A 23577-nucleotide genomic window follows, 5' to 3' on the forward strand; every position below is an offset into this window, starting at 1 on the left:
CCTCCTGGGGACCCTGTGACAGCACATGGATGGTCGGCACCGAGCTCCATGGCCATGGGGTGTCACTGGTGACGAGAGCACTGCTCCTCCTACTGCCACTGCTGTGTGCTCATTGGTTACACTGACAGTGACCTCACACCCTCTACTGCCACTGCTGTGTGCTCATTGGTTACACTGACAGTGACCTCACACCCTCTACTGCCACCGCTGTGTGCTCATTGGTTACACTGACAGTGACCTCACACCCTCTACTGCCACCGCTGTGTGCTCATTGGTTACACTGACAGTGACCTCACACCCTCTGCTGCTGCTTGTTCTTCCAGAGCTGTTCTGGTTCCACTCCCCCACTCTCCTTCTCATCCCTTGTGTTGGTGCAAGGCCTGAGTGCTCTGGCAGCTTGGTCCCCGTCCTGCTGTGTGTCAGTGCTGTGAGCGCAGGCAGGGACAGGCAATGGGCACTGCTGTGACAGAGCTGGCCTCACAACAGCCTTTCCGGAGAGAAAGGTGATCTCCTGTGGGCAGGATGGGAAGATTTCGGTCTTCGTACAAAGATTCTCTCAAGAACATGGCCACACAAGTGGCCACAGATGCAACATCATTGTACAGCTGAACAGTGTGTGTGTGCAGGGCTGGTACAGCAGTGTCCTCTCACAGCCAGGCCTCCTGCCAGAGACCTGCAGGACCAGCAGAGCAGGGGCTGGGCTGTGCCCCTGTGCCCTGGACACCCCACGGAAGGAGCCTCAGGTCAATCACCATGGACCAGCCCCTCACAACCACCATTTCCAGCCCTGGCCTCTCACCCAGAGAAGCTGTTCTTCCCTCCATGCATGGACACTGAATGAGTATTCAGCAGTCTGTGTTTGCTTTGTACAGCTGAGATGAGAGCATGCACACCATGTACGTCAGGTTACATAAACCCGAGTGAGCACAAACACCATCAACTATTCCTTGGGGTTCCATGAAGGCCTGTGGCACAGACAAGGTCTTGAGGTCACTTCATGTTGGAAGAAACATCCCATTGTTCACTGCCTGCATGCAGCACTGGGATGTGATTCCTTCACCCAAGGTCCTTGTGTCCATTCTTTCTGCCATGGGACATCTCAGATGGGTGCAGAGCAGGTGACACAGCGCAGGGCTGAGGTGCCTCCCGTCCATTGGGAGTGGCAACAGGAGGCCAGAGAGACACTGTGACTCCTGCCTCTGTGTTTAAAAGGGACGGACTCTGTCTCTGAACACTCCTGGGTGCAGGAGTTCACGAGGCCAGCTCAGACATGGACGCCTGACAGACCCTGACATTTCTGTGTGTGACTCCAGGAACAAACCTCAGTGGCTCAGTGAGATTCATCTCAGCTGCTGGAACGGCGCATTGCAAGTGCTCCTGTCTGCTCTGTCACCCTTGCCCATGATCCTGGGTTGTGCTCTCAAAAGTACCAGAGCACTCAGAGAGGTTCTGGGGTCCTTGGAAAAGGCAGACATCCAACCCAACTTCAAGAAGGGCTCTTTATTAAAATCCAGCCGTTTTCCTCAAGAAGAGCTGCTCCTCCAGCTGGTTTAGCGCCAGCAGCACAGGGCTCTCAGGCTCCATCGAGATCTTGGCCGCTTCCATGAAGAGCACACGGTGACAATGGTATGAGTTGCCAGGGAGCTGATGGAGGGGTCACTGTCCTCCTCCAAGGGCTGAATGGCTGCAAGGGAAAGAAGCAGAGCCCAGATGAGCTCCCATGTCTGCAGAGACCCCCAGGCATCCCCTCCCGACCACGCTCCCTGCTCACCTCTGCAGATCTCAGACAGACTCTCCTTGCTTGGGTCCCTCAGGTGCCGCACAGCCAGCCCTGGGCACAGAGCTCCATCAGCCCCTGCTCCCTCCCCTCATCAGCGCTGACCCAAGGGGAGAGCAGGAGCCAAGATGGTGGGACCGAGCGAGGCGGCCACCATGGCCACCTGCATGGGCAGGGCTGGGAGGGGAGGCCAAGGGCCTGCATGGGGCAGCCGGGGCTCTGGCAGCCACAGGGCTGCTCCTTGTGCCAGGGCAGTGGCGGGGACTGGGGCCGGGCTGCCGAAAGAGGGACCTGGGGGCTGTGACTCACCAATGAACCTCAAGGCGGCCTCTTGCAAGCTGGCCTGAGGGTCCCTCAGGTACGGCAGGCTCTGCCTCAAGAGCTCTTGAGCCCTGCTCCTGTCCCGCTCCAGCTGGAGAGAGCACAGGGGTGTGAGCACCTCACTGTCCCTCCCCAGCTGGCCGGACCAGTCCCTCCTCCCAGGAACCCACATTCCCCTTCCCCTCCGACCATTCCTGTGTCCCAGCCAGGAGCCCTGTGGGGCTGAGGCTGAGAGACAGACACAGGCCGAGGGGTCCCAGGGGTGCTGAGCGCCCTCCCGCCCGCTGGCTGCGGGGCAGAGGGAAGAGCCCTTGGGGGCTCTGTTCTTGAGTTCAGGGAACAAGGATGCAGCTCGGGGCTGCAGCAGGACAGGCGAGGCACATCTGCAGAGCCCACAGCACAGACATGTGGGGCAGCCCCGTCCAGCCTGGCCCCTGGGCCCTGGGGTTGTCCTCACCAAGCTCTCTCCAATCCTCCATGTCTGCTGAGTCTGCACGAGATGTCTGAGCTGTTTCCACTTGAGGAGCTCTGCTGCATCCAGGAGGGCTTCCCTGGCCACCTACGGAACAGCAGAAGCTGGGAGATGGCACCACTGTGGGGGAAGGAGACCTGGTGTCCCCTTCCTCTGGGCTTTGTTCCTGGGGTGATTCTGCCCTTAGGGAGCAGGGGCCCCAAACGTCCAGGGGTCTCTTCCCCGCATCACTGCTCAGCTTTGAAATCCGCACCTTGGCCACGCTCTGCACTTGGTCACTCATGTGGAAGAAGAGAGGGAGCAGGCCAAGTCGCACCGTGTTCTTCATCTTTCTCTTGTCGTTCTCCACCACCATCTTCATCAGGTCCCTGAAGAGGCTGATGGAGACCTTTCTCAGCTGGCTCAGCTCCTGGGAGGGAGAAGCACAGTAGGACCTGAGCGCCAGCAGCTCTCTGCCCACGGGGAGCAGAAGCTCCTGCACGGCTGATGTGAGGGGAGATGCTCCAGGGCGGCGTTGTGCACACTGCAGCTGTGGCCAGATCTGTGGCCCTGGATCCACGAAAGGCCACTCAAGAGACTTGTTAAGCAGTGCCTGTGCCTCAAAGTGCTCTCCCAACCACCCAGCATCCCCCACCAGCTTCAGCAGCCATGGTGGGGAGGAGCTGTGGGAGCAGCTGGCAGGGAGCAGCTGGGCTGGGCTGCAGAACACAGAAACCATCCCACAAGAGCCCCGGGGAGAAAGAAGAGGAGAAGCCCCTCCTCCGTGTGGCCGGGCTGAAGGGCAGCTGTCATTGCCCAGTTCTCGTCCACTAGGCTCAGGTTTATACACCAGCCTTACGTCATCAAAGAAGGGCCGGAGAAGCTTTGCCAGCACCACGGCGATGGGGCTGGCCTCCTCCCTCTCCAGCTGAGCCATCACGTTTCTGAAGACCACCAGAGCCTTGGTCTTGATGACATTATTGCCATACTGCAGGACCCACGACAGGTCTGGCAGCATGACCTTCATTTTTCTGGCCTGTATGAAGAAGAGAGTTTCCCTCTTGGGACCAGGTCCATGTCTGGAGAGCTCCCCAGGCAGCCAGCAGGTCCCACCATGGCAGGGAGGGCCTTTGGAGCAGGCACCCCAGCGCCTGACTGCCAGCCCAGGCCAAGCCCGAACCCACTGCACCCTTGGCTGCCACCACGGCTCCCTTGGCATGACCCTACTCACCATCTCTTCTCTCTCTGACAGCGTCATCAAGCCCCTGAGCACCAGGGAGAGCACCTTTGGTCTTCGCTGCCTCAGAAACCTCATGATGAGGTACTTTGGAGCAAACTCCTCATCTTGCAGGTCACTGCTGACCAGGATCTGAAAGCAAGCCAGCCGTGAGCGATCGGCAGAGCTGGTGGGGCTCCCTGCACTGTGCAGCTCCTGGGGCACCAGGAGCTTTATCCAGTAACTCACAGCCAAGCGAAGGATGGACGTGTCCTCCCAGCATGTATGTAAGACCCTACAGTGCCGGTCCTGGAGTTGGATGTGCAGCTCCTTCAACACGTTCTGCAGGGTCTGGGGCACGGAGAACATCACCTCCCACAGTGCCAGGGCAGTGCTGCGGGAGAGCGCTCTGTCAGCAGGGCAGCCTGGGCCACAGCAGCGTGGCCGGGCTCAGCGCTGCAGGACGGTGGGGATGCCCTGGGCAGCAGCAGAGGCTGAGCTGGTGCTCCCGTGGGGCTGGCAGGAGCACAGTGGGGGGCTCTGGGCTGCCTTGCTCAGCTGTGGCTGCTGCGGGCCTGGCTGACCCCCAGCACTGGGAAGCGTGGTGGGATGGAGGGTCCTGCTCCTCGGGGGTGTCCTGCAGGATTTGTTGGCTCTGTGTCCCTCTCCCCACAGGGAACAAGCCCTCATGGCTTTTGGGGCCAGTACCTGTCTGCTGGTGGTGCGATTGTCAGCAGCGTGGACACCACCTCCCCAGGGCACTTGTCAGCCATCCAGACAATTAGGGACACCACTCTCTGCCGGGCTGGGGCCGTGTTGATGCACCCCAGGGTTTTGTGGATGCAGCTCGTGATCTTTGGCACCTGGAGGAGACACAGGTGAGGATGGTGCTGCCACTGGAGTGCAGCCATTTCCTCACTGCCCTTCCCATCCCTCTCTGTCGCCTTCATCTGGCTTCACTTTACTGGGATTTGGGAGGAAGAGATGGATGGAGGGAGAACAAGGTCGGACAGGGCCGAAGGGCAATCCAGCCAAAGGCCACTTACATCCACCAGCCAGAAATCGCAGTCTCTCTTGACCATGTCCAGCATGTTTCTGGCCGCCTTCTTGTCAAAGGTGCTGGAGTCGGTCAGTGCCTCGATGAACACCAGGACCATGTCTGTTCTCTCGGAAGGCTGGAGATGTTCTGCAAAGAGCTAAGGGAGGAAGGGAGGCAGCGAAGCCAAGTCACACCGAGTGCCCTGGTGCTGCTGCTTCGCCGGGCGGTGCCAGCAGCCCTGCAGAGACGCCCGGCGGTGCTGTGGGTGCTGCGGCAAAGCTGGCAGCAGGGCGGCAGGGACTGCTGGGGAGGAGGAGAAGAGAGGCCCGGGGTGAGGGGGGAGTGTTGGAGTCATGGGCAGAGGGTGCTGGTCCTGCCGTGAACCAGGGCTTGCTGGTGGCCAGCAGGACTGGGGCTGCTGCTGGGACACTGGAGAGCAGCCCTCACATGGTCCCTGCTCGGGGACAGCAGGAACCCTCTCAGCAGGGACAGGGAGGCCACACCAGCCCCCTGAGTTTGGAGGCCTTTGCTCTCACAAGTCCCCTGCTGGTGCCACAGCAAGGGGGGAGCTCATTACCTTGGTAATGTGAGGAGCGCTGGACGAAGAGGTCAAGGAGGTGACCTCGGCTTCCCAGTCCTCCTGGAGCTGTGCATTCTCCTCTGGCAGTGTCACGCCTAAAAAGCAGGGTAATACAGAAGAGTTAGTAAGACACAGCAGCTTCGCCAGTACCAGACAGAGCTTTGAACCTGGAATGCCCAAGCAGGGAGGTTATGACCAACAGTCAGGGGAGGAGGTGGTGGAGAGCAGTGCCACGGAAAGGCTGACCCTCCTCCAGTGCACATGTGCGAATGCTCCTGGCCCTGGAAACTCCAAGGCCCTAGAGCTCTGCATGCAGTGCCACAGTTCAGTCCCCCATGGCTGGAATAGCAGTGATGTGGGGGACGTCTCGCATGGCTGCAGTGCTGCGGGTCAGGAGCAGAGGAGGGACAGTGCTGGTGACATGGTGTTGTCTCCAGGAAGCAGGAGAAGAGTCCATCACAACACCCAGGAGGACAAGCAGAGGTGCTGGCTGATGTGGCTGTGCAGAGGGATGTATCCCACCACAGCTTCTCTTACAGTGTTGCTGACGCTTGAATTGGAAGAGGAAACAGAGAGTGTCCAAAGCCAAACAGCTGGTGTCTTCTTCCTTGAATGACAGGAATAGGAGGAGATGTCCTAGCAGCTGTCCAAGGATTGGCATCTGGATCTCAGCACCGGAATCATCTCTGTCCTCATTCGGATCAGCCTGGACAAGGGCAAAGGAAGTGCAGAAGGGCTGAGGGTATGTGGGGCCAAAGCCCTGAACCCAAGAATGTGCCCAGGGCTGGATCAAGGGTGGTCAGAGCTTTGCAGGGCCCTGCAGACCCCAATCCCAGAACAGCCCCATGCGGGCAGAGCTGCCAGACCTGGGCTCCCTCGGTGCTCCTTGGGCAGTCCCAGCCAACACAGGGCTGGGGCAGAGCTGGGTCCTGGCAGAGCAGGGAGTGCCTGGTCCTTACCTTCAGTGAGGAGTAGTTGGCCAGCAAGAAGCTCAGCAGCCTCATCCTGCCCACGGCCCTCTCCCGCACAGATGCCCTCTCAGAGGTGCTGAAGGTCAAGAGCATCTGGGAAGAGAGAAGCTGCTGGTGAGCCCTGGGAGCAGCCACCGCTCCAGCAGAAGCAGCACTGCTCAAGTCCAGGCTTGGACTGGCCTAGTCCATTAAGGCTTCCTATGATCTGGAACAAAGCTTGTAATGGGTTCCTGTCCTCTGGCAGGCTTGGGACAAACGCCCCGGGCCAGCCCTGTGGCCAGGCAGGAAGGCGGATGCCACCCTCTGCGGCCACTGTGCTGCGGAAGAGCCTGGTGGGCAGCCCCTGGCTCCCCAAGGAGGTGGGCACCCTCCCGGCAGCGCTCTCTGCACGGCACGGGTGGGACTGTCACCTCCAGAGTGGACACCCCATCCCCCAGGGTGAGGAACAGCCCTGGTGAAGCCCACTCTTTGCACACGCCAGACCTGGAAGATATCCTGCATCTTCTCACTGACTTGAGAGGCAGGAGAGTTGAGCACCAACGCCACAAGCATGCTGTCCACAGCCTTCATGGTCTGCAAGGAAGACAACGAGTTATGGCCACGTTTCCTGCCATCCCCCTCACCCCAAGAGACTGATCTGAAGTCCCAGCACCAAGGGAGGATTCGTGCGCTGCTTCACTGTGCCTGGGAGAGACCCAGGGGCAAATAATCTGCTGCTGTCAGAGCAGCCCATGGCACTGGATGAGGCCAGGCCCACGGGAACGGGGGAAGGGACAACAGTGGGAAAGCAAAGCCTGTCTGGGATCTCTGGTCATAGCGCAGCACGGGGTGACCAGAGAGCAGCCCAGAGGGACTGGGGCTCCTGTAGCTCCCCCAGCACTTACCATGAAGTAGAGGTAAGGTTTCAGGTCCCTCATTTCCTCTTTTGGAGGAAGCATGAAGACGCTGGAGAAGCAGGCCTGGATGTGGCTCATATCTTTGCATTCCAGCACCTCCACCACGAAGCTACAAAGAGAGAGGGGCCAGTAGGACACGGGTGCTGGGAGCAGTGCCTGGAGGTCTCGTACAGGTGGACACGGGGCTCTGGGGCAGGAGTCCCCAGGAAGGATGGACAGGTACCTCATCTCGGCCATGGCAAATGCGGCAATTCGCTGCACCACTGTGGGCAGTTGGTCCCTGGGCTCCTCTTCCAGCAGCACCTGCAGAGCACAGCCGGGATGGGACCTGGCAGCTGCCAGCACCCAGTGCCACCAGCCCCCGGCCCTGCCCAGCACTGTCCTCACAGGTGCCGGCGGCATTGCTCACTTCCCCAGCGCTGCCGGGTATCCCCTCACCTCGATATTCTCTACCAGCTCGTATCTCTGGCAGAAGAGGTCTAGGCCCTGGGACAAGTCGTTGTACGTTGCATCTCTGAAGATCATAGCAATGCATTTAAGGAACTCCATCTTCTGTTCCTCGTCCTGGCAGCCAGGGGACAGAGAGACAAACAGGAAGCGTGAGATGAGGACTCGCGGCCAGCGGCAGCGCAGCATGGGGTGCAGTGCCCATTAGAGACCTGGGAGCAGCAGCTCTGCCCAGCCAGCGCCCTCCAGCACCCCGCAGCAGAGCCCCTGCCAGCAGACGCCGGCACAGCCGCCTTCCAAAGGGCCGCGGTTACCTTGTCTGTGCTGCTGACAAGGGACACGATGGAGTCCACATGTTCTGGTTCCACCTCATAGGCGGATAACGAATCGGCATCTAATAAAGGAGGAGAGCAGGGAGGGCTGCACAGAGGGTTTGCAGGCAAGAGAGAGCAGAGGAAGGAGCTCTGCCCCATGTCCATCCCAGTGCCCGCTGCCCCGGCACAGCCTCCCTGTGCGTGTGGGGGCTGGAGGGTGCCCGGCAGATGGGCTGCAATGCTGGAGCCAGGCAGGACGGGGAAAGCCCCTGGTGCAGCAGGTGAGGAACTCGCTTCAGATGGGCAGGAAAGGTCCCCGTCCCGTAGCACGGTGCCTCCTGCCCGCCCAGCTGCCTCTCGCTGCCCGTGCCCTGCAGCAGGAGCTGGGTCCCCTCTGCCCGCAGAGGCTGTGCTGGGGCTGGCTCCCCACTTGGAGCAGCCCTGGGCTTCAGGCAGCATCATCACCACCCATGGGAACCCCCTGCCAGCATGTGGGGAAACGTCATTTTGGTGTGGAGCGGGGAGCGATCGTGGGGCCCCACCCTGCCCAGACAATCAGGGCCCCTCACTCACCGATCTGCAGTGGCTGGACCGCATCCACCTGGTTGGGCTGCGGTGGAGATCTGACCTCCTGGGGATCCCCAACCTCCTCCTGCCAGGCCACCCGGGGACGGCTGGGGGGTCTCTCCTGCCAGGCCAGCCTAGGTCGGATGGGGGGTCTCTCCGCCATTTTTAAGTCAATAGGGAAGGACTACAGATGGGGAAGGCGGACGCTTCGGCAAACGCCTCGGTGCTGCAGCTCTGCAGAGGCAGCAGTGAAAGGTGTGGGATGCGCCCGTGTGCTCCTCGTCGGGGAAAGACGGGAGCTGAGCTCAGGATCTCCCTGCTCCAAGTCTGCCGGGGGCAGCAGAGTCTGCCGGGGCAGCTAGAGCTGGGTTGTGGTTGGGCTCGATGATCTTAAGGGTCGCTTCCAACCAAGAAGATTCTCTGATTGACAGACGTGGGCTACGCTCGGGGCTTTCGCCAGCTCCGTGCTCGCACCCTGTCCCGTCACCGTCCTGTCGGACAGTGTGGGCTGGGCCCGCAGCGGCGCTGAGCACATGCGGGGCAGTGGGTGTCACCAAGTGACGTCACAAAGGGCCCCACTGTGACCCTGTGCCTGGGCAGGGAGGGTCAGGATGTCCCTTGGGAGGCACAGGCCAGCGCAGCCCTGGGCACCTGGCTGCTGAGTTTCCATCCCAGTTTCTAAAAGCTCCAGCACCCATTGCTCTGAGCAGAGTCTTGAACAGTCTGCTGCACCGCTCCATGTTCCCAGCGACTGGTGCATGATGGGGGTGTCACAGACACACTCAATGCCACGCTCCTTGCTCCCGGTGCCTATGAGGATGTTGCGGAAAGGATCCCGTTGGCTGGCTCAGTTCTCTCTGGGCTGCCAGGGGTGGCAGATGCACTCGATCCCCAATCACCCCCAGCCAAACCAGAGCAGTTTGGTCCAGGCCAAGAACTCCTGCCAGGAGACCCACGGGGATGCAGAAGAGCAGATGAACGCTGGTAATTTGTGAGCGCATGAGTCTCAGACACACTTTTCTTACTGTGCGTAACGTGACTGCGAGCGTATCCCTTCACTCCATAAATACGACAGCCTGGATGAGCCCACTGTGAGCTCTCCCTGCTAAATAAGTGAGCTGTGTGGTAATGGTTTTACTACTCAGAGATAAGTTTAATATTAATCATTTACCTTAAGTAGATGCACACTAAATACAATCAATTCTTTAGGACATAAGGTGGTATGATTTTTAATATACTCTTTGCTTCGTGTTACTTGATAAGCTGGATTTGCTAAAATTTTAAGCTGCAAAGTTCTGCTCATATCTACAAAAAGCAACTACAAACTACATTGATCACTTACAAGACAAGGTCCGTATTGCACTTCGCTGAGAAGAAAGGAATTTGCGTCCAGGCAAAACAGCACCTGCAAGGCTATGGACAATAAACAACGTCTACAGCTCAACACAGCAAAGCCCACGTGGAATCAGAGAAGTTTGCCACTGGAGCTTTAAACAGGGACTGCAGGGCGAACGGTTATCAGGGAGAGAAGAATCCGGACCGTGTGCTCCGTGAACGGGTACAGGCACCTGCAGAGAAGGTCAGCAGCATTGGGCTTGGCGTATTTCCCACAGGCAGTGAACAATAGAGTGAACCTGCCATGGAATTCTTGGAGTTGCACTTGTCTTTAAGAAATCCAAACGCTGTTCTGCAGTGAGCAGAACCCTAAATTACTCCCCAGTGACACCGCATCGCCACAGGACTTGCTGTTCAAGGCCCAGGACCGCGCTGCGAGTGGTTCTGTGGGGCACAGTTCATGTTTCCAGCCATCTGGTGGTGGCTTCCACCATTGTAAGCACGGAGCTCTTGCCGTGGCGGGTTTGTGGTGCTGTGATATGGACACTTCAGTCATCGCCCCACACCACACAGGCTTTGACCGCTTGTCTTGCTTGATCGTCGCGCATGTTTCACAATGGTGGGTAACCTGTGCAACGGTGTCCATGGTCGAGTCCACCCCTCAACCACGAGCCCATCCATGTGCTGCATCCCTTCCTCGATGACCTGGGGCATCGTGGGCCCAATGGACCCCAATAATTCACCTTCATCTTGCCAGTGCAAATCTATCTCAGCCACTTCAACCTGGGCAGCTCAATCCCCCCGCTGGTTGTTCGATCGGGTTCTGCACTGGGCCGACTCTCGGGCACACGGCTTCTCCGTGGCAAACTCTCACAGGCAGGTTCTCCATCTCCATGAGCAGCCCAGATGGGTTGGGCTCTGCGCGGCCAGCGGCTCCGCTTCCACTGCTGGAACCAGCGCCACGGGGCATTTCCCACCATCCGTGAGAGAGCAGAGATGGAGCTTCTCAGACGCTGGGGCCTCTTCAGCCCCTGTCAGGATGGCAGTGCTGGGTCTGGTATTTCTCCCTGGCTCCTTGTATCAAATGATTGGTCAGACCGCTTGTCAATCATCCATGTGCTGCACTCCCGCCTGGTGTGATTGGTGCAGCCAGCACAGCCCGCCCCTCAGCACTGACAAGCTGTTCAACTCTCGCCACCTTTCCTGCAGGTCTCAAAGCTTGATTGGCTGGTTACGTGTCAATCATGTGACTTGCCCCGACTGCTTAAATGTGATTGGCTGTATTTCATCCACTGACTCCCCATAGATTTCTGGTTGGTTGTTGCCAGGCAACGAGCTCCACCTAAAAATGAACCTGTGGGCCCTGAAGAAAGGCCGTGGGTGGTAAAAGACACGTTGGGACCCTAAACATGAGGATTTGGCCGCAAGAAGGAGGCTCTGGGCACTGAAAGGACGGGCAGATGCTACAGATGGCGCTTTGGGCCGGAACACGAGGGGACCCTCTTGGTTCCCACCCGAGCTGGGTTTGGTGCCCGTGACCCCACGGAACGACACCTGTGCTGTCCGGAGTGGCCACGGAACAGACGGAGCCCAAAGCCACGGCCTCCAGGAGCTCAACGGGCTGTTGTGACATTTCATGGACGTCTCACATGGACTGAGGGCAACTGTCTGTGTGTGACATCAAAGGGCGGGGAGGGGAGCGGTGGTTGGTGAGGACGCGTTGGATCGTGTGGGACCTGAGCCTGACGTCCATGGGGTGGAACAAGGGGTGCAGAAGGGACCGTGGTGGTGGCCACGCTGCTCCTGCGTGGAGCTCCAGAGGCTGCAGGGGGATTTCTGCTTCACCAGGGCCCAGCACAAGGCAGTGGCCCGTTCATGTCTGTCCCTGCTCTGGGGCTGTGACCCCAGCAGCACCTGCACAGCAGCAGTGTCCTCACTGCCAACACCGGCTCTTTGCTCTGCCCCTCTGTCCCCATCTCCCCGTGCTCTCCTCCGCCCCAGGCACCTTTCCCACCTCCTCCAGGACCCACCGCGGCCTCTGTCTGTCCCTATAGAGACCCATAGAGACCATAGAGATCCATAGAGAACCATAGAGACCTACAGAGACTCATAGAGACCTTAGAGACCCATAGAGGCCACAGAGAGCCATAAACACCCGTAGGGACCCACAGAGTCCATAGAGACCCATAGAGACCCACAGAGACCATAGAGCCCCGTAGAGACCATAGAGATCCATAGAGACCCATAGAGACCTACAGAGATTCATAGAGACCATAGAGGCCACAGAGAGCCATAAACACCCATAGGGACCCAAGGAGACCATAGAGACCCATAGAGGCCACAGAGAGCCATAAACACCCATAGGGACCCATAGAGACCATAGAGACAGATATCAGTATATATACAGATATCAGCATATATTCCGGGAAGAGATTGTGTTTTACATTAAGACTTCATAGTCCGATGTCTCTCGGTCCTTCCCCTAAATTAACTTGTCAATACAGGTATCAGTATATATGCAGGTGTCTATATATTCTGGGAAAAGACCATGTTTTACATTAAGGATTCACAGTCCAATGTCTCTTGATCCTTCCCCCCTGCTGGGCTCAGGTGCCAGGTCCTCAGTGATGTAAAAACAACAATTCTTCGTTAAATGTTCCTTAAAATAGCGCAGCTTTAGTTCCTACCAGGAGGGTGTGTTCTGTGTGCCGTTGACATTTCACACATATTACACCAATTGATTTATTCTCCCTGTTCAGTTCTTTCTACGCATGTCTTGTTATGTCCATAGGGAACCACCAGACGATGTTCTTGTCACCAGGTAGATCATCCTTCCCACATGTAATTTGGATGGTCCCCAGCTGATCCACGGTACTTCATGTGTTCTACCGTCTGCCTTCTGCATCATGTGGTGATGGATCTGTCTCTGTGTTTGTGTGGCACGTGTCACATCAGCAGCATTGTCCCAGCCAGCTCACTGCATCTCTTTCTCTTCTCCCTCTGCTGTCACCATGACTGTACCAGCTGTCTGCTGTGCTTCCTGACCTCATGGACCCTCTGGTCCTGCCTCCCTCCTGCTGGCCAATCCTGTTCCTGCAAAACAAGTGACAACCAGTCAGTGTTCCCTTTGTGGCACCTGGACCTTCCAGAGCAGGACGGCTGGTGGAACTGTCACCCTCAGCCAAGGCTCTGTCTGGAGTCTTCTCCTGGCACAGGAACAGCGCTGGCTGTGCCTGCTGAGCACCACGCTGCCCCACGGAGAACAGCAACAGTCGCAGAGTGGGTCTCTATGGTTTCTATGGGTCTCTATGGTCCCTATGGGTCTCTAGGGGTCTCTATGGTCTCTATGGGTCTCTATGGTCTCTATGGATCCCTATGGGTGTTTATGGTTCTCTGTGGCCTCTATGGGTCTCTATGGATCTCTATAGGTTTCTATGGATCTCTATGGTCTCTATGGATCCCTATGGGTGTTTATGGCTCTCTGTGGCTTCTATGGGTCTCTATGGATCTCTATAGGTCTCTATGGGTCTCTGTGGTCCCTATGGGTCTCTATGGTTCTCTATGGGTCTCTATGGGTCTCCATGGTCTCTATGGATCCCTATGGGTGTTCATGCCTCTCTGTGGCCTCTATGGGTCTCTATGGTCTCTATGGGTCTCTATGGTCTCTATGGTCCCAGTGAGTCTCTATGGGTCTCTGTGGGTCTCTAGAGTCTCTATGATCCCTTTGGGTCTCTATGGGAAAATCAACAGGGGGACCTGTGGACCTCAGCACCCCTGGGCTCCACCATGGCCCAGTTCAGCAGCCCTGGGCCCGAGGGCTCAGCGCAGGGACAGCCCCACAACCAGGGGCAGAGTGGTTCCTGCTGCTGCCCCGAGGGTCACCAGCCCCACGCAGCCCTGAGCCAGAGTGCAGGTGCCTGAGCTGGGCTGAGCTGGAAGGGGCTGCAAAACAGCTCATCGGGAGGAGGCGATGGGAGAAGGTGCTGTGTGTGTGGCACCGGGGATGAACTGACACCCTCAGTTTGGTGTCTGGACCCGTGCTGGGCTTGCACATGGACTGAGCCCCAGCTCAGAGCACAAATTGCTGTTACCAGCCCTGGGTGCCAAGCGCTGGTCCTGCTCTCTCCTCCCTGGTGCGACCCAAGTGCACGACTGCCCTGTGGCCTCTATGGGTCTCTATGGTCCCTATGGGTCTCTATGGGACTCTATGGTCTCTGTGGTCCCTATGGGTCTCTATGGTCTCCATGGGTCTCTATGGGTCTCTATGAGTCTCTATGGGTCTCTATGGGTCCCTATGGGTACCTATGGGTCTCTATGGTCTCTATGGGTCTCTATGGTCTCTGTGGGTCCCTATGGGTCTCTACGGGTCTCTATGGTCCCTGTGGGTCTCTATGGGTCTCTATGGTCTCCATGGGTCTCTATGGGTCTCTATGGGTCTCTATGGTCTCTGTGGGTCCCTATGGGTCTCTATGGGTCTCTATGGCCTTGGGGCTTGGGGAACTCGGGTCAAAAGGAAAGACAGACTGGTGTGGGTATGGGATCTCTTAAGTGTCCTGGGATTGCTTTGCTAATCACTCTGTAACAGTTCCAGGGCTATTAACTCTATATGTGCCAGAGAGGCAAATAAGTTCATGAACCAACTTTCCAACTAAGGTTTCCTTCTTACAAAAAACCACACTTCCATTTTCTCATCGGCAACCGACTGAAAGATGGGAGCTGAAGCAACATCCGCCTCTTGTGAAAACAGGTAACAACAGATGGTTCCCTTCAGTCGATCCTTAGTTGCTTCCTCCACAGGAAAACTGTCCATTAATTTAATCTTTGGTGTACAGGCAGGGCCTTGCTGATGTTCCTGTGTCGCAGCAAGAGTGTGGATGTCAGGCTTTCTGCAGATTTGTGGCTGAGTTTTCCTGTTTTCCCGTAACCCGGACAATCTTGCTGTGGACTCCTGAAGTCTCCCATAGGCTGGTGGGTTTAGAGAAGGACGGGGAGCTCTAGTGAGCTCAGGGAGGACCCGGCAGCATCACAGGCAAAGCAGACGGGAACTCGACTGGGTGAACATTAATGGAATTTATTGATAGAAGAAGCAGGAACGTCTCCCATATCTTTGGGCAGATCACCATGTACCCTGAACCGATACAGGCAGGGTGACTCCCATTGACCTCCACTTATCCCCATTGATCTCCATTGATCCCCATTGACCCTCATTGATCCCCATTGATCCCCATTGATTCCCATTGAATCCCATTGACTCTTACTGACCCTCATTGACTCCCACTGACCACCATTGACCCCCATTGATCCTCATTAATCTCCATTGATCCCCATTGACCCCTATTGACTCCCATTGACCCCCATTGACCCTCATTTACTCCCATTGATCGCCTTTGATCTCCATTGATCTCCATTGATCTCCATTGACTGCCATTTACTCTTGTTGCCCCCCATTGCCCCCCATTGACTCCCATTGCCCCCAGTTGACCCCAATGACCCCCATTGACTCCCATTGATCACCATATTAAGTTAGCAGGACTTATTGAGAGGCTTTGAACTAGATTTGAAGGGAGAGGGGGACGAAACCAGATGTGGCAGAGGCACAGCCAAGGGTGACATGCTGGCATCTGAGGGCAGTGCTAATGGTGCCCTTCGGTCTGCCACCCAGTGCTATCAATGGCCCAGCTGAAGTGCATCTGTACGAATGCACGCAGCACGGGCAACAAACAGGAGGAGCTGGAAGCCCTTGTGAGGCAGAGAAGCTGTGATTTAATTGTCATCGCAGAAACATGGTGGGATAACTCTCGGAGCTGGAGCACTGCAATGGATGACAGTAAACTGTTCAGAAGGGATAGGCGAGGAAGGAGAGGAGGTGGGCTGGCCATGTATGTTAGGGAGGGTTTTGATTGTCTGGAACTTTATGAGGGTGATGATAGGGTTGAGTCTCCATGGGTAAGAATTAAGGAGAAGGACAACAAGGTGGACATCCTAGGGGATGGTCTGTTACAGACCACCCAGCCAGGATGAACAGGCAGATGAAATATTCTACAGACAGCTGGGAGAAGTCTCCCGATCACCAGTCCTTGTTCTTCTGGGGGACTTCAGCCTACCAGGTGTCTGCTGGAAGTGCAACCCCACAGACAGGAAACAGTCCAGGAGGCTCCTGGAGTGTATGGAAGACAATTCCTGACCCAGCTGGTCAGTGAGCCAACCAGGGAAGGAGCCCCACTGGATCTGTTGTTAGTCAATAGAGAAGGGCTCATTAGAAATTGCTTTGAGTGTAGTGATCATGAAATAATTGAGTGTTCTATCCTTGGAGAAGTTAGAAGCGTGGTCATCAGAACTGCTATTTGGCCTTCAAGGGCAGACTTGGACCTGTTCAGGAGGCTGGTTGGCAGAGTCCCTTGGGAGGCAGTTCTGAAGGACAACGCAGCCCAGGAAAACTGGTCTCTCTTCAAGAAGGTGATCTCAGAGGCACAGGAGCAGTTGTCCCCATGTGCTGGAAGGTGAGCCGGTGGGGAAGAAGGCTGGCCTGGCTGAACAGAGAGCTGGGGCTGCAACTTGGGAATCAAACAGTAACTCTTGGAAGAAGGGACAGGCAACTCAAGGGGACTGCAAGCATGCTGTGAAGTTATGCAGGGAGAAAACAAGGTCTGAAGCCCAACTAGACCTGACGCCAGCTACTGCGGTAAAATACAAGACGAAATACTTCTATAAATACATCAGCAAGAAAAGGATAATTTAGGAGCATCTCCACCCTCTGGTGTGTGTGGAAAAACACAATGACAGAGATGAGGGAAAGGCTGAGGTGCTAAATGCCTTCTCTGCCTCAGTCTTTAAGAGTCCGAGCGGTTGTGCTCCAGGTACCCTGCCCCCTGAGACAGGAGACAGGGATGGGGAGCAGAATGAAGCCCCAATAGCGCAAGGGACAATGGTTGGCGACCTGCTACACCACTTGGACACCCACAAGTCTATGGGGCCAAATGGGATACACCCAAGGGTGCTGAGGGAGCTGGCTAAGGTGATCACTGAGCCACTTTCAATTATTCAGCTGCAGCCCTGGCTAAGTGGGGAGGTCCCAGTTGACCGGAAATTGGCAAATGTGGCACCCATCTATAAGAAGGGCCAGAAGGACAATCCAGGGAACTACAGACCTGTCCGTCTGCCCTCGGTGCCGGGGAAGGTCATGGAGCAGATGATCCCGAGTGACATCAGGCAGCACATACAAGAAAACCAAGAGATCAGACCCAGTCAACATGGGCCTATGAAAGGCAGGTCCTGATTGACCAACCTATCTCCTTCTATGACAAGGTGACCGACTGAGCAGATGAGGGAAAGTCTGTCGTGGGGAGTGAATCCACCACACAGGCTGTGGATGTTTTGTCCTTGGACTTCAGTAAAGCCTTTGACACCGTATCCCACAGCATCTCCTGGAGAAGCTGCAGCTCATGGCCTGGATGACGGATCTGCGATGGGTAAAGAACTGGCTGGAGGGTCGGGCCCAAGGAGACAAATCCAGTTGGTGGCCGGTCATGAGTGGTGTCCCCAGGTCTCAGTATTGGGGTCAATTTTGTTCAATCTCTTTATCAATGATCTGGATGAGGTGATCAAGTGCACTCTTAGCAACTTTGCAGATGACACCAAGTTGGGTGTGAGTGTTGATGCACTGGAGGGTGGGAAGGCCATGCAGAGGGATCCGGATGAGCTGGATTGTTGGTCTGAGGCCAATTGTCTGAGGTTTAACATGGCCATGCACTTCACTTGGGTCACAACAACCTCTACAGGTTCAGGAAGAGTGGTTGGAAAGCTGCCTGGCAGAGAGCGATCTGGGGGTGTTGGTTGACAGCACCTGCACATGAGGCAACGTGTGCCCAGGTGACTGAGGGGAGACCTTATTGGTCTGTACAACTACATGAAAGGAAGTTGTAGCATGGTGGGTGTTGGTCTCTTCTCCCAAGTAGCAAGTGATAGGACAAGAGGAAATGGCCTCAAGTTGTGCCAGGGAATGTTCAGACTGGATATTAGGAGACATTTGTTCATGGAGAAGGTTGTGAAGCAGTGGAACAGGCTGCCCAGGGAAGTGGTGGAGTCACCATCCCTGAAGGAGTTTAAAGGATGTTTAGATGGATTTATTAGGGACATGGTTTAGTGCTAGAGTTGGGTTATGGTTGGACTCAATGATCCTGAGGGTCTCTTAGAGCTGATATTATTCTATAATTCTATTGACAAATGGAATTCAGGACAGTTATTCCCTTTAATATGCGTTATAGGCCTGCAGTGTTACGTGAGGTGCCAAGGCTCTCACACACCCCTACATGCATTGGGCAGGGACGGCGATGGTCCTGTCCAGGGCAGCCATCCCCATTCACAGTGAGTGTGGGACGGACACACAGACAGCACTGCAGACAAATTCGGTGCCTTTGTGCAAGAAACTCATTCCCACCTCTGAAGCATCACAAGATCTGTCCCTTCTCTATCCAGTAGATGTAGGGCAGCCCATGAATAGGAAGTGCATTACACCGGGGTGTCCATGGGTATAGCTACACTGCCAAATTTCCTTTCCCTCTTTTCACCACCCTGTTCTCACACCCTTGGTAACACAATCAAGGCACAGACAAAGCATCGTCACACTGGGCCTGTCAGCAGCACCTTGTCATTCCTAGAGATCAGTGACACGTCTGCCCAAGTACCTCAGGGGCAGCAGAGACACCACTGACTAAACACACGTTTCCTTCCGGGTCTGTCATTCCCAGCCCTGTTTCTCCCTGTCCTTGGGGACAGCAGGGCTTGCTCACTCTCCTCTTGCCCAATTTCAGCCCTAACTTTCCATCTGCCAAGCACTGTAACATTACTCTGCTGCTTTGGCGCAGCAGTGCTGGGGAGGCTGCAGCAGTGCAGGAGTAGCCTGAGAGTGCTTGAAGGGTGGTTTCAGAGGTGGTGGAGGTTTTCTGCATACTGGGAAAGAGCATGAAAAAGAAATAATGGCACAAAGTGCAGCTGGGGAGGTCCAGGCTGGAGATGAGCAGGAAGGAATGTGACTGGAAGGGCAGTGCTGTGGTGGAGCAGGCCAGCAGAGGGAGTCTGCATCAGCCCAAGGCTTTGTGCTCCAAGGAACAGCTGGGGAGGATGGAGAGATCTCAGCAAAGGAAGGAAGATGCTCAGACAAGAGCAAGGTGGGGCAGCAGGGGGGATGTCTGCAGCCTGCAGGGAGAGAGGTGCAGGGGATGCCACAGCACAGGACAGGCTGTGGTGGAGAGGATCAAGGGATGTAAAGAGGCTGAAAGCCCCACCAGACATGAGCTCCTTCTCCCCTTGGCTATGGCTGTTGTCTGCACCTCTGATGCCTGTGAGGAGACACCTTGTCCTTCCAGCACAGGGGCCTCATGGCCTCCTTGTCCCCAGCCAGGAACCTGGGTGGTGTGGGACCATAGTCCTGCCCTTGGCCTTGCACAGCCCCACATCACACTGTCCAGGAAGAGCCCTGAGCAATGTGGGAGGAACAGGATCTGCCTTCCCAGGGCTGGGGGTCAGGGCTTGTCCCTTTGGTTAATGAAACACATTCGGGTTTACTCAGCATCTAAGAGAACTTCACCTTGCTTTTCCTGACCTCTTGTCACTGCATCCCGTTTTCTTCTCTAACCGGACCATGGGGTCAGTTCCTCAGTAGTGTCCCTCAGTGGGACTCATTAACATTGCAAGAAACTTTGGAGTTTGAATCTGACTTCTTGAGAGGTTTCATCAGCTTCCCCTCAGGGTTTGAGGTCCATGGACTCAGCACCAAACCCACCAGAGGGGTCATTAAAGCGCCTTGGGCTGCTCCTGTGCTGCTGAGCTGGGCTGGGCTCCTGGGACAGAGGGAGCTCCTGGCAAGCGGCAGCGCTGCAGAGAGACAGCTCTGCCCAGGAGCAGCTCCTCTGCACAGCGCAGCAGGGCTGAGGGCTCTGCCTGGGGATCTCAGGGAGATGAGCAAGGCACTGCCCTGGCTCAGAGAGCTCCGCTGAGCCCCTGCAGAGGACGCAGAGGCCAATTCACACCTGAGGTTTACATACAGGAACACTAAACCAGCCCCCAGGAGCATCCCAAGCCTCTGGAGACACTGGTACAAGCGCAGTTTCCCCTGGCGAGTCCCTTCCCACCCGCAGCTCGTGGAAGCCTCACCCAGGGTGCTGGAGAGACCCTCGGTCGGGGCACCGAGGTCCTGGGCTGCGGTCAGCGGTGTCACAGGGTGGTTGGGCAGCTCCTGGCGGGGCTGTTCACGCCGTCTCCTCTGGTGAGCCGCGCTCAGCCGCTGCTGCGCAGTCTCTGGGAGAAAGGGAGAGAGAGAAGCTGTCAGAAAAGCTTCAGGGCTTGGGCACTGTGGCCCCAGGCCCAGTGGGGAGGGTGAGGAGACACCTCCCTGATGCAGACGCTGCTGCTGCTGCTCCAGCTGCTCCTGCTGCTGCTGCGGGACCTGCTCCTCCTCTGGCCGCTTTGGGTTTAAAAGCCCAAGTCTCTTTCGCCTTGTGTTCCCTCCCCCTGAGAGGCCCCCAGTCTGGACTTTTCTTTGCTGTACCTTTTAAGTTGTATTTTGTCTTATAATTCAAGTATCTTTTTAAAATGCAAACGCCTGAGACTCTGATACAGGGAACCTGGGGACAAGAACGTTCCTGTGGCAGTTTTGTGCACACGAATCCGCGTGTGGCACTGCTTTGCTGATGGAGCTGGGAAGGAAATCCTCGTCCTTCTCTGGAGCCAAAAAACCACACGCGGTGGTTGGAGAAACTGCCAGTTTGACCTGGAAGGACGAAGCCAGAATTTGAGGGCAGAAATCAGTTGCCCCAGGTCCTTAGGTCTGGAGGTTGCTCTGGGATGTTCTTCTGGTTTTTAAAGGCCATGTTCCAGAACACAGAAGGGGGTGGTCAGTAGGTCAGAGAGGTTCTCCTGCCCCTCTGCTCTGCTCTGGGGAGACCACCCCTGGAATATTGTGTCCAGTTGTGGCCCCTCAGCTCCAGAAGGACAGGGAACCGCTGGAGAGAGCCCAGCGCAGCCACCAAGATGCTGGAGGGAGTGGAGCATCTCCCGTGTGAGGAAAGGCTGAGGGAGCTGGGGCTCTGGAGCTGCAGAAGAGGAGACTGAGGGGGGACTCATTCCTGGGGATCAACATGGAAAGGGGGGTGTCCCGGAGGCACCCCAGGTTCGTTTAAGGGACAACAGGGTCCAAAACAACTTCTGTTAAACCGGTGAGAAACAGGGTTTTAGCATCCAAAAGTGACTCGAATACAGGTTCGGATACCAGTTGAGGAAAATGATGAAGGGGCAGCAACCAATACGACAGGCGGTGCACAGAGTGCATGCACGTGGCTTCACCAAAACAGTGCCGGAGCCGTCCCTGAGTCCGGGAGGAGTCCGCACTTGCCTGAACACGGTGTGGGGTTATTTTGAAGAGATACACGTACTGTAGTGAGTACGGAAAGTGCACACTCACGATTCTGCGAGGGTAAATTTATAATACACTCGCAGTCCTGCGATGGGCAGTTTCACTCACACCCGCGGCGGCAAGGCAGCGGAGTCTCCATCCCGGGGGGGCTCTCGGCGGCAGCATCTCGCTCGTGCTGCGAGAGACCCGCGACAAATGGGCGGAGTCTTGACGAGAGTCCCGTTTTTTATTGGCTGATCACATCTGACTGTGGGCATTCCAGAAGCTTCTCTGCACCCCCACTCTGGCTGTGGGTGCCCCTGAAGCCTCCAAACATCCCCCACACTGGCTGCGGGCGCCCAGCGGCTCCCTGGCACCTCGGTGCTCCCTTCTCCTAACGGCCCTGGCCAGGGGCTCTGGGGCCAAACAAAAGAAGCTGTAGCAGAGAGAGAGGGAGATGTGTCTACTCCTTCCATGATGAAGGAGGGAGGGGGAGAGAGGGGGGTTTGCACCCTGCCACACCCACTGTCCTGTCCTGTACCCCACTATACTGCCCCTTCACCCTGCATACCCCCTCCCTACCCCCCTGCACCCCAATGTCCTCCACGTGGTGCTGGTGGATGGATCCAGCTCAGCACAGGGTGGGGTGCCCGACTACTCTTCCTGGGCCCCCCCCAAATCCTGCTGTGAACCAGCAGGTCCCAGTACAGCCCAGCACCGCTGTGCCTGCCCAGGGGGTTGCAGCCAGTGGGGGGTGCCCAGGAGTGGGTGCTGACAGTTTGGGGGAGTACCCGCCTGGCCCCAGCCCAGGGCAGCATGTTGGGGTGATCCTGGGTCCCCACACCGTGACACCCAGCAGCAGCCACTACGTGTGTGTCACAGGGCTGTGCTTGTCCCCCTGTCCCCTGCAGGGCTGGGGACACACACACATACCCAAGCACCTCAGAGCCCCCACCACCCCCTCCCACAGGCATCCCCACTCTGATGCCTTTATCACCCTGAGCATCCTCACCTGCACCCCCATGCTCCTGGACACCAATTTAAGCCCAGCAGCCCCAGTGCTGGGATGTGTTGTGCTCAGCTCTGTTCCCTGTGCCCACTTTGGGGGTTTCCTGCTTTATCTGCCCCCACTTAGGTGTTTTATTTCCCCCTGATGGATGCTGGATGTGCAGTGGGACCTGCTGCTGCTGCCATGGTCCCCCTTTGCTGCCCAGGGTGGGGGTGCTGGGACCACCTGCAGCCCCGGCTCATTTGGGGGGTGATGACTGGCAAACCAGCCTTCCCCCCACCCCGGGGGCACCCATTCTGCCCCCCTCTCTGTGCACTCTAGGTTCTCCCCATCCCTCTTCCCCTCTGCATCCTCTCTCCAGTTCCTCTGATCCCAAATATCACAGCTCCTGTGCTTCCCCCTCACACCCCCCATGCCCCAGATTCTTTCCTGGGTCTCCCCCATTCCTCTTTACCCCTCCAAGTCCCCTCCAGCTCCGTTGCCCTCCGCAGGACTTTGCTCCTGTCCCCTGCTCAATCACCTCTATCCCCACCGAGCACCTTCAGCTTGGCTCTGGTCCGTGCATGCTCACTCCCACCCTGTGTGACACCCCCTGCACCGTCCCATCCCTTTCCCCCTCCCCATATACACTTGGATCCTCTCTGGACCCGTCTCCAAGACCCTCCCTGGGTTTCTGTGCCCCCTGCTCTGCTCCAAGCTCCTCTGGGGCCACCCAGACCCCTCTGTCCCTTCCTCTGCCCCCGTGCAGCAGAGCGGCCTGTGAGAGCTCGGGCAGGATGTGCTCCCCGTGTTCCCCCTGGATGGGACCCTGCCCCACGGTCTCACAGCGAATAGAGCCTGGAAAGAGGCTTTGCTGTCATCCGCTCTGGGTCGCCCATGGCATGGCTGGGCTGGGACAAGCACCAGCCGCCTCCTTCCCCAGGGGAGCTGGAGCTGGTCACATCATTGTGCAGGTTTTGGCAGTCGTTCTCCTTGCTGGTGTTCTTCAGATGACCTGAATCCCAGAGCACAAAATCTTTCCCATTGAGATTTCTCCCAAACAGGCACGGGTGTCAGAGCCGGCGAGCTCCAGAGTGAGCGCTGTGCTGTCCCCGCGCTGTCCTTTGTCCCTGCGTGAGCAGTGAAAGCCTGGCAGCTGTGTGGGGGTGTTATTTTTCTCTGCTAAAGTGGCTGAAGCATTTCAAAGGGTTTCCCCAGGTGTTCTTGGCAGAGAGCTAAAGCCAGGCACATTTCCCTGGCCTCTGCATCACCCAAGACACTTCAGT

General features: G+C 56.8%; 1 protein-coding gene across 1 annotated transcript; it reads right to left on the reverse strand.

Moving 5' to 3' along the window:
• Positions 1 to 1550: 1550 nt before the first annotated feature.
• LOC139825603 (maestro heat-like repeat family member 5) lies at positions 1551 to 3486 on the reverse strand. Its single transcript, XM_071799054.1, has 5 exons — positions 3409 to 3486; positions 2824 to 2979; positions 2556 to 2657; positions 2087 to 2189; positions 1551 to 1684 (listed from the first exon to the last, which is right to left on the reverse strand). The coding sequence occupies exons 1-5, from the start codon at positions 3484 to 3486 to the stop codon at positions 1551 to 1553; spliced, it is 573 nt and encodes a 190-aa protein (XP_071655155.1).
• Positions 3487 to 23577: the final 20091 nt, after the last annotated feature.

Source organism: Patagioenas fasciata, chromosome 25 (genome assembly GCF_037038585.1).
Source record: "Patagioenas fasciata isolate bPatFas1 chromosome 25, bPatFas1.hap1, whole genome shotgun sequence".
Classification (NCBI taxonomy): domain Eukaryota; kingdom Metazoa; phylum Chordata; class Aves; order Columbiformes; family Columbidae; genus Patagioenas; species Patagioenas fasciata.

Coding starts and splice junctions, on each gene's coding strand:
- LOC139825603 (XM_071799054.1), bottom strand. CDS start 3,486: ATGGCTCAGCTGGAGAGGGAGGAGGCCAGCCCCATCGCCGTGGTGCTG. Junction 2,980..3,408: donor TCCGGCCCTTCTTTGATGAC/GTAAGGCTGGTG, acceptor TCTCCCTCCCAG/GAGCTGAGCCAGCTGAGAAA. Junction 2,658..2,823: donor AAGTGCAGAGCGTGGCCAAG/GTGCGGATTTCA, acceptor GCTGTTCCGTAG/GTGGCCAGGGAAGCCCTCCT.